Raw genomic sequence first — 19,367 nt, forward strand, 5'->3', positions numbered from 1 at the left:
GTGTTGTAGTAATAGTTTCAGCGTGCAACACTTATCTCTAAGGTCGTTGGTTCGCTCGACCAGTCCACCAATGGACTTTGGATTGGAAGGAAAATATCGTGAAGAAACCGGCATGCCTTTCCCCACGGTGTGAGGCATAAAATATAGGATGTTTTAGGAATAATAAATTCCCATACACACAATAAATTAAGAATAAAAGAAGAGTTTAGAAAAATAATACATTTAATTGTTTCAGGTTGATGCTTGAAGACCACATGTACTCATCTTCGACGAAAGCGGCCTGCTGGCTGGCCACATTCCTCAGCGTTTTTGTTACTGGTAATTTTAATATATATTAATGAAAAAACAATCTAAAACTTGATTACTGGCAAATACTTTCCTATGCGGATGATACAGCTGTACTTTTCACGGGCCTTAACTGGACTGAAGTAAAAAAATCAACGGAAGTTGGACTGACAACTATTGCTAAGTGGCTTGATTACCTTTTGTCTCTCATAAAAAGAAAACCAACTACATATATATCAGATTTCACCAATTAATTTTTTTTTAAATTAAAATACATAACTGCGATATGCAAAGAGACAGTAACTGCTTGTGTCCTTCAATTACAAAAGTTAGCTCTAACAAATATTTAGGCATTCATATAGACGAGCGACTATCATGGTATAACCATATAGAGTCCATGACTGGTAGAATAAGAAAATTGACAAACATTTTTAAAATTTTGCGTAGCGTAACATCAAATTTAATACTTCTCAGTGCGTTCTAACATATTGTATAAACATATGGGGAGCGGCCAGTAAAACTTTTTTTTTTAAAATTAGAGCGAAGACATAGGACTCTTTTAAAGGTAATGCTGTTCCGGCCATACAGATTCCCATCGGAAGAGCTTTATCATCTCAGCCAATTACATTCAGTTATTAAGCTGTATGTCCGAAGTGTAATTTTAAAACCACACAGAGCGCTCACGTATGATAGTGGGCTGTTTTTAAAAAGAAATAGGGATGTTGTTATCAGTCAGACCGTAAGTGACTAACTTCTCCAGACGCAATATGTAAGCAGACTAGATGTATAATAAATTAAATAGGCTGCTTAACTGGCTTATGAACACACCTTACGCAGTTTTTGAGATGCTTCTGAGACCTAATACGTAGTTTAAACACATTTCATTCATCACTCACGCATTCACTAATTCACTTGCACCCATACACTTAATCATTCACTCACGCGTGTTGAAAACAGTTAAAATAAAAATAAAAGATGTCATTAAAATATATATTATATATATATGCTATGGAAGAGCTGGGAACCCTGACACAGGTATTTTTTTACTTAAAAGGGTTACCACATCTTCCACACATACTTATTCTTAAAAGGCCGGCACCGCACTTGCGAGGTGGCAGTGATCTCCCATGGGCGGTGGTGTCACTTAACAACAGATGCCACCTGCCCGTTCGCCGTCTGTTTTATAAAATAAAGTTTTGGTAAATGACTAGTAGAACTCGTAAAATCTGCGCATTATATATAATATTATATTTTAAAATAAATTGAACACAAAATACATAGCAAAACGTTCTCCTGTATCACAGGGTCAAATTCTTTAAAGCAAGCAACGAGACTCCTTAAACACTTGAAGCAAATATTCCGCTAATCATTTTACAATTCACGACATCGACAAGTTAAGACTCTTTTCTCAACGAAATTGAATATTAATTTGTTGGAAAATCTTTTTCAACTGGATATTTCGGTTCAGCGCGTTTAATAATTCAACGTCGCATAGAAAATCTATGCTTACCATTTGACTTCCAATATTTAATGCAATAGCTGTACGATTTCTAATATTCCACATTCACATATTTAATTAATATTATATAGTTTTTTGTATGACACCAGATGTAATAATCTTCTAGAGATGTGTTAATAAAGAATATTCGTATTTTGAATCAAATTGATATCTTCAACATAAGGACGCAAGAATATATACGTATGTTTTTATGACAATTATGTAAAACTATGTTTATAATTAATATATTGTTTAAATTATTTATAGCGCCATCTAGTAGCAAGTTGCGTTTGAGATTGATTGTGCTAAACATGTTTTAATGCCATCTACCGATACCTATCATAATATTAAAAATTAACATAATTTCATTTTTAATTTTGTAATTAACAAATTATGTTATAATTATATTTCAAGATGACATATTTTTACTCATTTGTCTTTTGTTTCGTAAATGAAAAGTATGACTGATTTTCATAATACGAAAATAATAATTGGTGAACGATTTGGCCAGCGTGAAAACAACTATTCAGTATCCGATTGTCGGTAAATATGTTTGTTAAAATCTTTAAAGCCTCAAGTTATTAAATATTCATTAATGTCTAACGAAATACGCAGACGTTTATCTTACTTAAGTGCCGACAAAAGTTGTTAAACCTAGACTTTAATATTGGAAAGTTAAAAGGAGATTGTATCCAGATGATTGTACAAGTGTTATGGAATTGGCAAACAGTTATAGACTGATATGTTATAAGACTAGTGAGCTTGATTTAGTTTTTGCAAAAACAATTATATTTTCTATATTTCTTTGGATACTTGAATAGGACTTTTTAACTTTTAAGTGTAGTTGGTAATTATATTTCAATGAAAAAAACATTCCATTTCAAATTAGCAAGTCAAATACAATAACGGTCCAGCCATGTCAATTTATTTTAATTTTAGGTGAAATGCCAATTCAAGCTGAGGTTGAACCGGAATTTCTACAGGCATTGGAAAATCACACTGTCACACAGGGTCGGGATGTGCACTTCACGTGTGTTGTCAATCACCTATCACATTACCGGGTAAGTGTATTTTTATTTATTTACCGAAACTTTCCCTGAGTGTTATTCTATACTGAAAAGAAAATACATTTTTAACAGTTTACTTTATATATTACTATTAAAATATTTTAAAAATAATATCCTATCGTGGAGTTACATTTTAATTTCGTAGTAAATAAAAGGAAACCATGTAATGAGTGTTAAACGTCAATAATGATTTGGTTGTTAACAGAAATATCAAACTGTTTATTTATTACTCTATATATAAATATTCACAATGCAATTTTTAGGCCAATACCGAGGTAAATGCCAAAACGTAATATATAGTTTGAAATATGTACTTTTTAAGACCAACACCATTAAACCAATAGTAGAACGCCACCGCGGCAAAAATCGATTAATAATAAATAATAGTTTTTCTTATAGTTGTCGATTATTTCCTAATTTTAATACTGATAGTCTTATTGATTTAATATTCTGATGTTCTATTTATTCTGTGTATTTTCGATGTACTATTTAGTCTGTACATTTCTCCTTGTTTGTGATATGGCGATAATTTTGAATTACCGATTCTAAGATGTCAAAAAGCAATGTTAATATAAAGATACAATACTAATATTTTTTGCTAATGGTCGACTTTAAAGCTAAAAAGTACCAAAAGAGATCCTTCTGATCCCAATTACGGGCTGATACCAGATTCAACTACGCAATTAGGATGAAACGTTGTGTTGGTATGTTGTTTGATATCGTTGTTATCATTAATAACGAAATTTTGGAAAACGTACAAATTGGATCCTGAATTAAATTTAAGAAACATTGGAGATTAAACTTGTTACTTTTTATAAAATCATTTATTTGTAAGATAAATAATCCAAAATATTATTTATAAGATAAGTAAAATAAAATAAATAAATTTTTATTTTTATTCTGCGGTGTTATGTTTCCGCGTAGATTCTTATTACATACTAGGAACGTCTAGAGCTGTATTTGCCAAACTGTTTTGTGCTTTTTTGTGCCCCACTTTAGCCTTTTTAAATTGAAAATGTAAGTAAATTTTCAAAACACATAATGCAAAAGTGAAATTAGATTTCCCCCCATAACTAGAATTGCTTGTGGGGCGAGATCCCCATGTTGGGAAATACTAGTCTAGAGGGTCATTATAATAAAGTCTCGTATAATTTAAAACATAACGGTAATAATTTAAAAAATACTATTTCTGACGATTTTTTTGCAGAATGTATATCATATTTGTTTAACTTAATGAAAAGCGAAACTCATGTTCGTAACTCGTAAAGAGTGACCTATTAATGATTAATAATAAAATAATTAAAAAGTGAAAATTACAAAGATTGTTTTGTTTAATATATTCATTATAACTTCGGCCATAAAACAATATGCTGAAGTTTAAACAAAATTACGCAAATATTTGTACGTAATGGACGAGAAGAATTTGAAATTATAATTTCGCTTATAAAAGGTAAAAGGCTAAACTTTATTTCGTGTCACGTTAATTACGAGCTTTTTCACTGAGACAAGAGTCATAAACTTATTAATGTAGAGTAATTTATCTCCGGCCATAATGAAACGGTCGTATTGTTAAAAACTGAATAATATTTGCTTATTATGTTACAAAGAGCAAGGATCTCAAGAATGATAACCCAATTTTTATTCTCAAATAAGGTTAATTAGAGTCATAATTTTGTTTTGTTATCTTACAATGACAGCAGTTCTCGGAGGCGTTCATTACAGTTACAAGCCACGCTTAAATAAGTTCACCATAGGGCTTTATTCATCATCAGTCGTTAACTACTCGGATATAAAGTTAGAGTGTACTCCTCTCTTAAAGGCCGTCAACGCACCCACTAAAAAAAAAGTCAATGGGCTGCGATGACTGTCCTTTTTCAGCGTCCCGTAGGCTCGTTTGCCCCCATATTATATAAAAAAAATGTTATTAATACAAAGTTAGTGCTTACACTTATTCCTGTTATTTCCAAAAATACTATACATGTCAGCTGTTATATATTTACTCGCTAATTCATTTTTATGTTCTAATTTCGTTGAAGTATGTGTAAATTTTGTAATGTCATATTCTCTTTAATTTTTTTAACTTATTAAGTTCTAAGACCGAATGCATGCTTTTTTTTAATCTTCACTCACACAAAGAATGAAACGATAATCACTTAATAAGTCAATAATTAGACCCGTAATATTTAAAAAAAACGTCGTCATAGCAACTTTTGCCTGATTCATCCTGTAATACCTACCTGTCTAATAAAAAATCCAAAACTTATTGAAAAAAGAACTAGACAGTTAATCATACGATCTTGAAATAAAAATCTCGTAGTTCTTATTAAATTGTCAAGCGAGAATAACAGCTACGTCTGATTAAATTATTACAAGATTATAAGATATACCTAACCAATATCTAGATACATATATAGTTTAAAAAAAGAGCATGCTCAAATGCATTGCAATTCATTAAAAGGATTATTATTTTAATCCTCTGATGTTAAGCGAGACCATGGTCACACTCCATGCCAGTGGCAGGGTCCGCGAGTTCTTTGCCGGCCTTTGTCCATGCGATGACATTAGTTTTCATACTAAAATATAAAGCTAATGAACTCGCACTCATTTTGCAAAAACCGCTTTTGCGTTGCAACTTTTAACTGAAACTTGATAATCGTAAATGCTGAATATTAAATAATGCCTAGAAATTAAAGTTGATCTCATGTACAAATTGGATAATGGAAGATAAGTGAGCAGTAATTACGCTTCTGCCAACGTCGTCGTTGGTCATTACGTTCTGAATTAAATGAAACCAGATAAAAACTTTTTCAAATAAAAATTATTTTCACAGAAACTTTTTACGTCGTTCAGTCGTTCAGACAGTCGTTCAAGACGCCTGTTGCTTTTTTAAGTACGTGCCTCCGAGTGCTAATAGATCCCTATAACATAGCTAAAGCAAAATCAGTGCGTTTGGGTACGGAAACACGGCTGTCCTCCGAACAGTTCCAGGAGTTAATCTTACAATGGCACTATTTCACACTTAGGCACGTATTTAACAATTTTAATATTTCTTGTCCAGATATACTAAAATTAATAAAAATTACTTTCTAAAATACTATACTTCTGCAACTATATCTGAAAATGTCTTTAAAATTAGCACAGTTAGGTAATTTAAAATATCTCCAGCACATGTACAGAAGAAAACACAATAAATAGGAGAAATTGTACAAAAGACAGTGTCGTAACGGCACACGTCGTTCCAGAACAATACGTTAATAATAACGTTGGTGCACGGAAGCGGGACTGGCTTCAGTCGGAAATAATTTTCACAAACAATGAAATTGTTACTAATTTATTTTCCAACCACAACAAAGCGAGATGTCATATGAAAAATGTGCGGAAACAGTGCGGAGACGTACATTCCTTGAGCGTTTTACTTACAGCAACCTCCATGTTTCACCTCTACAGTACCATTAAGTTTTGCTACAAACAATGTGACCAATTAAAAACTTCGAAGCAAGTAAGTATTAGGCACAAGTTATTATATTAATTGTACATCGTTTCAAGCGTCGTATTTCAAATTATAGTTTAATGTTAATTGTGATTGTAATAAATATAACTTTGAAATTTAACGACGTTACATGGACTATTAGCGGATAAATGAGCAAGATTTTTTTATTTGTACAGTTGGTGTATGGCTGCACAGAGATGTAACTTACGCGTACATTACCTAATTATTTATTTATGAACGCTCTCAATCCCAATACATAAATTGTTGAGGAGGAAACAGGCGGCCTTATCGCTAACAAGCTATCTTTGATGGGCAACCATAGTAAGGAAAAATAAAATACTAAACTTAAAGTGCATATAAAATTAACAAAAAGAAAATAACTTAGAAAAAACTGTGACATAAAATAAATAAAAAAATGTAGGAGTCATAAAATATAAATAAAATACACATTTACTATCACAAAAAATAGTATAATTACAAAAGTCTGGGTAGTTTTGTTAAGTTTAACAGCGACAGAATTCACACGCCGTAAGAGTTGCATTGTCTATTATTTTTTTATGAAAAGGTTCCACTTTTTTATTTCATCAATACTTCGTCAAAAACTTCAGATTTAAGACATGCTTTTCTGTCATTTATTGACATAGTAATAGCTTATTAAATAAATGTATCAAATAAAACAAAAGAGATCCCATATTTATTATAATTGACAGGAAATATTTATGTATTATGTAATATTTATAGCTTATAACGTTATTGAAATCTACTAAATTAAACGTAAATTTGTGAGAAAAGGAAAATCCCTCGGTAACAATACTTTATAATCAGAACGATTTAGATATCTCAGAAGAGTTCAAGCATCCAGCACAGACTAATCTATCTACATAACAAAATTTTTGAGTAAATCTACTACAACTATAACTAACATAAATAAATAAAATAAATTATAATTTATACTAACAAATTCGAGAAATTGTTGACTAAATATTTTCATATCGTAGAAAAGATTCAACTAAACCAAATCAAATGTTTGAATGAATTTTCTCTGTCAAAAATTATTTTACTCAAGTAACGCCACGTTCTTACATGTATACGCTAGTGTGCGGCTCCCGTGTGATAAATATTATCACAATGCCACACGGCAGTAAAGTTATTATTTCAATATATAAATAGGACATGCGACATTTTAAAAGGCAAGGCAATCACAATTTTCACATTTGCGTTGAGTTGACACCCTCATGAAGTGGCAAATTTCGGAATTGAAATCGGAATCGCTTTTGATAACGTCAACGTAGTGAGCCTGCTGTGTTAATCGACTGTGATTTCACTTAACATCGTAGCTTTGTACTATAAAATAGCTTCTTAAACAGAATTATTAACATACACAAAAACAATTATTAACAACACAGAAACAGTATTCTCAATGTATTAGTTACAATGTATATTCGTAGTACAGAATTTTAATACTGATATGTTGTCTGACAACATATTGTCATTGGTAAATAATTGTAAATTTGTACGACTGTCCTGTACAGAAAAAACTATTGTTACGAAGACGGGTCGACTGCATGTTTCTAGATTTTTTCCACTAGTTAGAGAACTTTTCAGCAGGCTGTAATATGATTTCTGACCGTTTCAGGAGAGGGTCAATCACATATTAGAAAATTGTAATTTTCATAATGTTACCCTAGTTTTCAGGAAGCTGAAACATTTTTTCAGTCCGTTTCAGAACATGTGTAGTCGAGTGGTGCAGTTTTCAGGAGACCCGTTTTCAGGCGTTTTCAGGCCTAGTTATACCCCTTTGATGAAGGAATATTCTAGACCGAACTTTCTAGGTGTGAGACAAGGACGAAATGATACGAGAGAGAGAGAGAGAAGATCAGAACTTTCTCAAAACTAGACGAGCACTCTAGAACGCCGTACGACAAGGACGGCGTTCTTCGCTCTTCGGCGTTTTCGCAACGTGCGAAAGAGACAAAGAGTGCGGACGTTCTAGGATTGTGCAATCGCTACTCAGTAGCAAGCCCGCCTAGAAAGTTCTCGAATATTGTTTAGAATTATTCCCAGGGATATATAAGCGAGCCGAAACGCGACTAGTCGCCTTTAGCTTGGAATGCGATAACAAGAGCAAAACACCGAAGCGATAAAGTGCGAACAAAGTGAATACAAGTGATAAATTACAGTGTAAAGTGTGCATAAGTGAAGTAATTAGTGATTGTTTTGTGTGTGTAATTAGTGCATCTCTGCGGTTAATTTGTGCCCATAAATTCCTCATTGATTTACCAAGAAATAAACCCTTGAATAAATCTACGGCATTTTCTATCCGATCCCCTAGCTCGTAACACTATGTTACACTTGGTTTCCTTTGTGTTTGTGGTAGCAGGGTTATGTAAGACGACCCACACCAGAGTTTTTATTCAGAGACTAGGTGAGCAATGCCCATTAAAACACATCAGCTAGTTCCTACAATGCCGTATTAGAGAGGCTACGGGTTCGCTCTCGCAATCTACCGGGGCTAAAAAAAGGCCAGAATGTTGATACAGTTTCTACCAGATATTATCCTTGTTTAGTATGCGGCACTTCCTTAGAAATTCGACCGTGTCCAAGTATGGTTTTACTACCATATCCACCCCTATCTAAGGCAGAGAACAAATTGAAATTTTAATAAACTTTTGCTCCGACCGGGTCTCGAACCCGATACGAGCGATTCAGTCGCCTAATAAGACAGTTACAAGGCCTTTGACAATATACTTCTCTAAACTATGTATATAATAATAAATAAATAATCTAATATTTTCCTTTCTCACAGGTGGCGTGGATAAAATCTGATTCGAAAGCAATCCTCGCTATTCATACAAACATGGTGGCTTTAAACCCACGACTGTCAGTCACATATAACAATCACAACACGTGGAAATTGCACGTCAGCAATGTGCAGGCGAGCGATTCAGGCACTTATATGTGCCAGGTCAACACAGACCCGATGAAAAGCCAGGTAAAATTAGTTCTAGTTAGTGTGGAAAGTGATTCGTAGATCGCTTCTTGGCACAGATTAGAAGGGAAATTCAAATGGTTGAGCTCAATTGTTTTTTATTTACGCTAGTTGAGGAAACACTTTTACTGAATATATTTTTATAAAAAGCTAGGAATTTCTGCCAGCTTAATGCTACACTATAGGGACCAAACTTATAAATTTGTGTTAGTTTTTTATTTGAATTATTATTTATACTATGTAGGTTAAGAATGATATGATTAAATTAAATACCGTTATAATAGTTGAAGGCGATTTAGCAAATATTTTTCATTTATGTATGATGTATGATTAACCTGAGTAATATATTACTTTCTGCATATGTGTACTTATAGACAACATTTATTTGCTTTTGATAGATAAAAGATAGTAGGTAGTGTGTCTTCCAATCCGAGTACAATATTTTTGCACACATAACGAACGGTTTCCAGTGTAATAATGTAGACTATATCACAGTTTTTCACTTTAACTGTGAATATTTATATTTTAAAGTCACAAGTATGGTACAATTATCTATGGTATAACTTACAATTTGAAACTTATGACAAGGTGAAGATAAAATTTACTAAAAAAAAATTGTTATAGATTTAACTTATTATTAAGAAATACTTATTCGGCTCAGGATACTTAAAAAGTATTGAAGAAAAAATGATATTTCTTTATTATATTATCCCATTTGTCTCTTTCCAAAGAAATGATTCCGATTTCCAGACTGAGCATTCTTATAAACGAGCTAGGTCTGGATATACATAGATGCTACCCCCAAAACCTTGGATATAAATTCTCCTTTACTTTTAATAAAATAAAATATTCGTGTTTTGTTGGTGCTTGTGCTACTAAGTGCTTGTCAAATTACATCTTGTATCTAATTTTTCTATATGTACGAATGCATCATTGTGGCAAGCGTTGGCAAGCTTTTGTTAATACAAAAATGCAATTAGGTGTCCAATTTTTGAACCAATTACCGTCTAAAATTCGTAATATTGGCGCGTATAACAATTTCAAAATGGCATTATAGATACGTGTCAGAATGAGCCTGGTAGACAAATTAGGACGACTGCGGGCGACGTGTATCTCGTTCGTATATATTAAGTATAAAGCCGTCACAAAAAGCCGACACCCGCATACCGTCACAGAAAACCGACACCCTGACGTTAGCATAGTTAACTTTTAAAAATAAAAAAATGTCCATTGCTTTAATTATGTAGAAATAATTACTTTGTGATATTTAAATAAACATTATTTAACTAGATAATGCGTTATAAAAAAACTTTCAATGAATACAAACTTTATTTACTTTCAAAATACCTTTTTTCTATTGTTAGTATCGTTTTTTCTACAAACGTAGAATAAGGTCAATGGTAAAATTTTAAAAAGATTTTTATCTTGTTACGCCAAAGTATAACTTCTAACGCTTGTACACACATATGTTTTTTTGTAATGAGAAATAAAGTCTTTAAACATTAAAAATAATTATATAACAACCTACAATTTTTAACCAGCGCCACTGAAATTAGGCTCAACCGCCATTAATGATCTAACATTTACATACAAATATTTGAAGCTCACGATACGATCGCATGAAATAGTTTGACAAATTTTACAGCCCTGTAAAACTTGTACTAAAGATTGTATCGAGATTGTAGTACCATGTTTTTATAGCATGGTAACATATAGTTTTATAATAACTATGAAATTCAAACAAGTTCTATCACAATTTGTTGCTATCGACCCCTGCATTATTGGAGTTTACGTATCATTTGTTAGGCTCAAATCAAACGCAAAATTAATTTTATCATTACAACGTTGTTTTCATTTCGTCGAATTGAACTTGTGTCAATAGATGGTTAATTACTATTCAAAGTTTAGATTGCATTTTGAGTCGAAAGAGTTATTATTTAGTTTTAGAAACTACCTAGTGTGTGTATGGAAAGAGAACAGATCTGAGGTTGTAGCAGTACTAACTTACATCTTTTGTTTAGAACACTGATAATCATGATCATATAAAAAGCAAATGGACATAGTTTTTTAACGTTACGTAACGGACTATTTCATGCATACCCTTTTACTAAAACTTGATTAGTATCCGATATGTTAATCTACTAATTAATATGAATAAAGATCTTCGTCAGTCCATTATCACATATATGATCGTACTAGATCGTAAGAAAGAATTGACCCAAAAAAGCACAGTAATTTAATGTAATAAAAGTTCCGTAAAGTTACTGGCCAGTTGTTGTTCGTTCTACGCCTTTGATTTGAGAACTGGTATTAAATTAAGAGACAAACAAAAAATATAGTATTTACAATATTCTTAACCTACGTATAATAATTTAACATGTATGAATAGAAAACTGAAATAAATTTTAAAAGTTTGGTCCCCGTGGCAGTACTATTAATTGTGTATTGCGATACATATACGTTCAGGGTGGAGAGCACCAGGGATCTACCTGCCGCCAACTAAAATCTTTATCGTCTGTTTACCGGAATCCCACGGCCCAAGAGTCTCTGCTAGTAGATGAGAACAAAATGATTTAAATATTAATAAATAAAGATTAAATTATATTTGATTTTCATTTAATAACTAAGCCGCCTTATTATAAAATAAAGAATCAACCGTTAAAAGCCATTTATTGCATAGTAAATGCCGTTTTAGTAATATTTTTGTATGGCTATCCCAAGGCCAATTATAATATATCGTTAAATAGCCGATAACTTTTTTTGCTGACATCAGATTTAAATATAATTCCTAAATGTTGCTACTGCATATTAATAAATGGAAAAGCTTTTGTTATTGTTTTGCAAATAAACAAAACTTTTATGTAACCTTTTCTAAGTGGTTAATACAAACGATACATCTGTTTAATTGTAATAGTAATCGTCTCGCTTGTCCATCAACAGTTTTGTTCAACAACAATTAAATGTCTATAATTTGTTCATGTTGTTGTATTATTTATAAAATTATGCGTCTATCAACTATACTTTGGATTGTATTGGATCAAAATCATAGCAAATTATTGTTAAAGGTTAACTTTTAGTTACGGCTATGGCTTGTGGGTTTTAAACTAAGACTATGCACTGACTTAAGTTGTATACTTGACAGATGGGTCAACTAGCAGTGCTGATCCCACCAGATATAGTAGACAGTGCGGCTGAAGGCAGCTCAGCAAGAGAAGGTGGAAATATTCGTCTAACCTGCACGGCAACCGGCGTTCCCGCGCCCACTGTCATGTGGAGGAGGGAACATAACCAACCCATCGTCTTTAGACACGACGGAGGAAGGGAGAAAAAAGGTAAGTGTCTTATTATATGAATTTATTTGATAAAACACCATCAGTTGACAATATATAAATGACACAAGTATCGAAAAATGATGCGGTGTTTTATATTACAAACTACCGGATCCGACAGACGTTGTCCCGTCTTAACTGAATATGGATTACCAATATAATAACTCCGATCAAAGCATTTATTTTTAACGATATTCATTTCTTGTACGTCCTCTATGACGATATTTGCTGCACGCATTCTGGCAATGTGATGTCAAACGCCATAAGGTTACATCAAAAAGTTTAAATAGTAAAAGCGCTATGCACTGAAAAAAACTTGAAAGTAATTTAAGTATTCTTATATTTTCCGCGCACTTTTCTTTTTTTTTCTTTCATAAGAACCTTCTCCTGACCGTAACAAGCACAAAAAAAAGAATAAGCGAAATTGGTCCAGCCGTTCTGGCGTGATGCCGTGACCAAGGGAAATAGGGATTCATTATTACATATATAGATTATTAATACATATTAAAACAGCATACAAACAACATACAATATAAGACCCTAATAAAGTAGAAATATGAAAACGATAATCACAAACATCAGTCGCAAATGTTCATAACGCATCAGTGAATTTATGCTAGATTGTAACGCCATGGTTATTGATCAAGGCAAGTCGTTGGCTATACAACCCCTTATGGGCCCTAGCGTCTATACAATCTATCTAATACCTCCTCCACCCAATTTCGAAATATTGTTTCTAAGTCCTTGAATTACTCCAGCTCCAGTCTACCGGTTTTTTTTTGGTAGCCAGTTTGTGAGCTCAATAAGGACCTTGTGGAGGCACATGTACACTTGTACCTATTATATTTATTTGTGTTGAACACTACAGCTTACCGTATTGTATCTTCCCCTGCTTCTGCTACTTTTATATCACGTCCGTTAACTTAGCTACGGAGGCGATTAGATAAATGCTATAATAATTGTTTGAAATTATTTCTAGTTAGTGTCGTTGTAGGATTTTAATCTATACACATAAAAATGTAACCCAAAGTATGTTGCTAAACTCAAAACGCAAATACGGGTGGACCAATTCCAGTATTTTTTTTATATTTCTTCAACTCTGCGGAAGGTTTTTATGGAGAGCTTTATTTAGTACTTAGGTTTTTATTCCGGTAAAGCGAACAACAGTCTATAGGGTAGCATAGTTAAATTTTCCGTTTGTTGTTACTAAAAAGTCTGAAGTGTGAGTGAAAAAATATAAAAGCGAAACGATGTTCGTGGGGCATCTAGTCTAATATATTTATCTAGAAGTGAAATTGAAAAGAATCTAATATTAAGTTATCTGCGCAGGCTACCAATCCTATAATGAGGCATAGACAAAAATTGTATCATTGTAATATCCTTCTCGAAATAATATTTTAATCAAGAAGAGCGTAATGCTAGGGTTGCCTGGAAGAGATCGCTTATTAGCGATAAGGCCGCCCGTTGCATCCCTTGTCATTTTTATGTATTGTGCTTTTTATGTTTTTTGTTGAATAAATAAATAAATAAACTCATCGCCTAACTAGATGAAATAAAACCTATTATAACAAAATATATTTAATCCTTTGTAGGTTCTTGTACTGAATTATAAATTGCTTCATTTAATAAAGGCTCCACTATAACAAGAATGTTTTCGGAAATTTTTTATATTGCGGCTCTCACTGTCCAAACCTGTACCGTAACAACATAGAAGCCCATGAATCTACCTGAATAAAAGTAGCAAACAATTTGTACTCCACAATGGCGTCTAGCGGCGAACGTAATAGCTTGGAAAATATCCTGGATCATAAGGCTGCCTTGTTTTCGAGTTGCCTCAATTGGACGTTGATTTCATACTATTCTACATTTACACTGATACTAGGAAATGTGGGATTGTACGAACATGAATCATGAACAACTTATATGAAGAAATGTTTATCCTTTTTGCCTTTATATTATTACTTTATGTTGTAGGACGTGAACTAGAGACAGAGCCGAATACCAAATATACATATCACCTCTACACCTAAGCGATTCTTAAAACAGATTTTGCCGCGCAACACCACAATGCGTGTTGCCCTCCCCAGTATTTCCGAACCAATTTGACTTAAAGTCCTTCAAAAAAAACGTATCAATTCTTAAAAGGCCGGCAAGGCTTTTGTGAGCCTTCTGGCAATATCCATCGGCGGCGGTATCACTGACATACATCAGGTGAGACACTTGCCAGTTTTCTCCTTGTTATATAAAAACTCTTTTGGTCAAATTTTGTCGAGCTTTTGTTTACATTTCATTCCACGCAAATGTAAAATTTATGAAGAATCATAAATCATGCGTATATTTTGTTATGTACCTGTCTAATAAGTAAGCTGTGAGAGAACATCTCTTTGTCACTATTGTATTACCGCGACCATTATGAGGAACCAGCTTCCCGACGAGATGCTTTACGACTTCCTTCACCTAGAGAACAGACCAATTCTTAAAAATTCGGCGAGAAGCGCGAAGATTCTGGCAGGGTCAGTGTCTATATACGTTCTAATAGAAACGTTGTGTAAACTACCGTAAAATTTATTACATTTGTCAAGTAATTATACAATCTAATAAGTGGCACTTATTACAGCCTCAGCACAAGTACTTTGTCTGTACCTTCAAACTCGAAATAATAACAATAAAAGTGTATACTATTTCTTTTTTAATAAATTTGTGCGAAAAAAAATTTGAACCATTAAAACACGTTAATAGGTATGTATTATTGATTATTCAATGGGTAATTAAATAATAATCTGTGGATCTAGAAATAACAAATGCAACAAAATACTATTTTTGTCCAAGATGATGTCATCTTTTAGTCGATATCAACTCCGGGGAAATAAATACAGATAATAAAACTTTCTCTACAGCTGTGATACTTTTTGACATTCAACACCTTTTGTCTTCAGTCACCGTGACCACGCACGCTGTAAATCACGCGAAACGTCCGAAAAATTTAAAATGAACATGTAAATTAACATTATGTTAACAAAAGACAATACTAATAACAGATGATATGCCTGATTAATTTTTCATTCGTAATCTTACATGACGAAATGTAAGCCGTAGAATTGACGAACATACTGTTGTTCCACACTTGTGTTATTTTCTTACAACACTCGCTTTGAATGCATAGAGTTCTTCCGCTTTATCTTTTCTTTCACCATTTTCTAACGAGAATGTGAATAGACTTTTAATAGATAAGCGTATCCCAGACCATTTTTATTTGCTCGGCTCGAGGGTAAGAGTTCACTTATAAACGGTAAATCTAGCTTACCTTAAAGTAGGATTTTAAAAAATAAAGAGAGTAATGTCTTTAAAATAGTACTTTCGGAGATATATTCAATAGTTGGAAGTCTTTGAAGCTACATTTCTAAACATTCACTTATTGGAAACCAGTTTAAGTGAATCAAGATTTGATATTTTTTATTAACTTATAGTGAAGGTGTCTTAAGTACTTTCCAGACACATTGTTCCGAGAACCGAGTGTGTGTGACGCGGTGTTTGTGATAACACCGAAAATGCTTGATTTATCTTTTAGTGTACTTCGATGTTTGAGATGCACGAAACATAATATGTCGTTCTGTACACTGTAAATTTTAAATTACTTAAGCTGGGAATTTATAAAATAGTACTAATATTTGTCAACTATATACCCAAAACTGGAAACCGGATTTATTTTATAATTATTTTTGCACGTTAAAAAATATCTTAAAAATTTGATATTCTAGCTCGAATTTGCTCAAAATACCGCACAAGACCGACTTTATTTGCGTTCATTTTGTTTTTATTTCTTAATTGCCCTGTTATTTAGAGCATGTTAATATAAACTGAAATTTTGTGCGAATTCGAACTACTTTTATATTTAACGGTTTTTATTTAATCTGATACAAAAATCTTTTCTAATCTCACATAATTCCGTAATATTTAAATTTAAATATTTCGTCTTTCTATCCTCAAAACCTCACATACTAAACTTTCAAAGTATTACCCCGAAGAATACTAATAAAATTTACAAATGTACGGAACATTTTATTAAGAAATATTCATGAGTCCCGGAATCGTTGAATTAATTGTGAGAGCTTTCCCAGTCAGGATCTCAGCTCGTTAGATCCAGGATTCGCATAAAGCAAATACTTTTTAAACACCCTAGAACAGATATTGTTCCGTCGTACTTTCCTTTGTACTAAAGAATTTTTCATTTCACCTTTCTATTGCAGAATATTTTCCAAACGACCTTGCTTATTTTACAGTAAATTAATGTAAAATGTTAGTAAATTTTACGTTTGAGTGTGGAATATATTTAAAAAAAACATAAATGTACGTTAGTCACGACGTATTTTGAATCTGAGCTTTATTGAATTACTGACGTAATTAATTCACACGAATTCAGAGAACGCTTCCGGACCTAAAACTATTTCAGTTGAATTCTTTCTAATGATCCCATATAAACTTAGTCTGGCCATAAATACTGTTACAATTGAAAATTAACAAAATATTACATTTGAATTTAGAAGCTGTCATTTTTTAAAAGATTGTGTACCGGGCTATTGATAGGTACAACGAGACCTCCTCCGTTTGTGACAGAAGATCTGGCCGTCCACGTACTATTTGTTCGAAATAGGTGGTCAAAACAGTAAGGTAAAAAATTCGAAGAAAATCTGTCCGAAAGCAAAAGATTTTATCTCGGCAGATGAATAAAACACCTGGAACCAGGTCGCGTATTTTAAAAGATGACTTAGGATTTGTAGCATATAAGAGACGTACTAGTCATTTCTTAACTGATATTAAAAAAGGAGGTCACAGAATACTTTGGTTTACACATGAGAAAAGTTTTACAATTGAGCAACATTTTAACAAACAATATGACCGTATTTATGCTGAAAGCTCTAAGGAAGCTTTCCAATTAGTCGACAGAGTCCAACGTGGGCACTTTCCGACTTCAGTGACTGAGGTATCAAAACAACGGCACAAGTGTATCAAGACCTTTCTTTAAAAGGTAGTGAAACCCCTTAACAACACCATGTTCATTAACCAAGAATGGTCCTTCCAGCAAGACTAGGCGCCGGGTATAAAGCTCGGTCTACGCAGTCTTGGTTGGAAACGAACGTTTCGGACTTCATCAGAGCTGAAGACTGGCCGTCGTCTATTTCCGATCTTAATCCGCTGGATTATGATTTATGGTCAGTTTTAGAGAGTAGGAGTTGCTCTAAACATCATGATAATTTGGAGTCTCTAACACAATCCGTACGATTGGCATTGAAGAGTTTTCCCATGGAAAGAGTGCGTGCTTCTATTGATATCTGGCCTCATCGTTTAAATGACTGTAATGCAGCCAATGGAGATTACTTCAAATAAGCTTTTTATATTTTAAATTGTTTCATATCTATGTAATTCTAATTTCTACTTCCGTTGATAATTTAGTCCTACTTTGCTATACATGCCATCAATGTTTAGGTCGGGTAATTCAGATTCCTCAAGTGTTAATGGGCATTTGACTTTTTTTTTAAAATTTTATTTTTTGATGAAAAATTAAGTGTTATTGGGAGTAATAAATAAGCGTTAAGTCAGTCACGTGACGTATCAAAGGTCAGAGATTAGTCGAATCGATCTTTGCCTTTCTAATCCTAGCTTTGATTTAAAAGTCTGTTATCAATCGAAAAATAATGTGTATAAGTGTAATTTAAGAATGGTAATTAACACTTAAAAGTTGCTTAGATAAACGTTGGGCGGGTAACTACAATTATGAATGTAAAAAAAGGCAAAGATACATGCAATCTGAAACTTTGTTTTTTATTTACAGCTAATATATTACAGAATTAAAAAAAACATATTTGTATAGGTTCCATAGTCACTAATGAATAGTCTATAATGGTTTTTTAAAATAGACAAAATTTTATCTGTGTACATAGGAAGAAAATTTAGTTTGTACATAGCTGGCGCTCACGTTTAGAGGTTGAGAAACGGTAACAAAGTCAACTTGAAATAGGCATTAGTGCCTGTGTACTTGAACCCCACGGCCCAGTCTACTCCAAAGGAAACATAATCGAAGTTGGAGATAAGACTCTTATATATCAATAAATATATTTAGAAGGTTTGGAAGCGTTGGCCTCGCGCCCTTCCGTCCGATCGAACTAGGCGCAACTTCACGTAAATTTATAATACTATTAATATATATTCGTTATAGATTTGTATATGTTTTATAGAAGTATTTAAAATTAAAAAAAAAAGATAATTTAGAGTCCGATACCAGTGAAGAGCGACAGTCATCGCGATGTCACGTTATAAAAGATATTTTTATAATCAGTTTTTGTGATTTTAATGTAAAGATGAAATTAATGTCAGTTTACGTTTATTAATTCTTTAGCTTAAAATAAGTAATAAGGATTGCTAATTATTAAAAAAAAAAAATTAATACACTCGAAGTTTTCCCTATGATTATAGGGTTACGGCTCATAATTAATAAAAAAAGCAAACTTATGTATTAGTAAATGACTCCTGAATATCAAAAATTGGATTCGTGGATTTCTGTCTATTAATTGTCTTCTGACTACTAAGTATGTAGTCAGAAGACTACATAAATACTATAAATTTTGTCTATATAAATGCTTAACGTAAGTGGACATACATTGGAATAACCTTTCGACATTTATTGAATAAAATTGTTCGTAAAATTATATTT

At 32.7% G+C, this 19,367-nt stretch overlaps 1 protein-coding gene across 1 annotated transcript in view; it reads left to right on the plus strand.

The window, feature by feature from the left end:
* LOC123714073 (lachesin-like) overlaps nucleotides 1–19,367 on the plus strand; it is a 78,913-nt gene that overhangs the window by 35,411 nt on the left and 24,135 nt on the right. Inside the window, exons 2-5 of the mRNA XM_045668167.1 lie at nucleotides 236–318; nucleotides 2,723–2,844; nucleotides 9,147–9,332; nucleotides 12,472–12,661. Coding sequence (XP_045524123.1) covers nucleotides 240–318; nucleotides 2,723–2,844; nucleotides 9,147–9,332; nucleotides 12,472–12,661 — 577 coding nt within the window. The 5' untranslated portion in view covers nucleotides 236–239. The remainder of the gene's footprint in view (nucleotides 1–235; nucleotides 319–2,722; nucleotides 2,845–9,146; nucleotides 9,333–12,471; nucleotides 12,662–19,367) is intronic.

This window comes from Pieris brassicae, chromosome 9, assembly GCF_905147105.1.
Source record: "Pieris brassicae chromosome 9, ilPieBrab1.1, whole genome shotgun sequence".
Classification (NCBI taxonomy): domain Eukaryota; kingdom Metazoa; phylum Arthropoda; class Insecta; order Lepidoptera; family Pieridae; genus Pieris; species Pieris brassicae.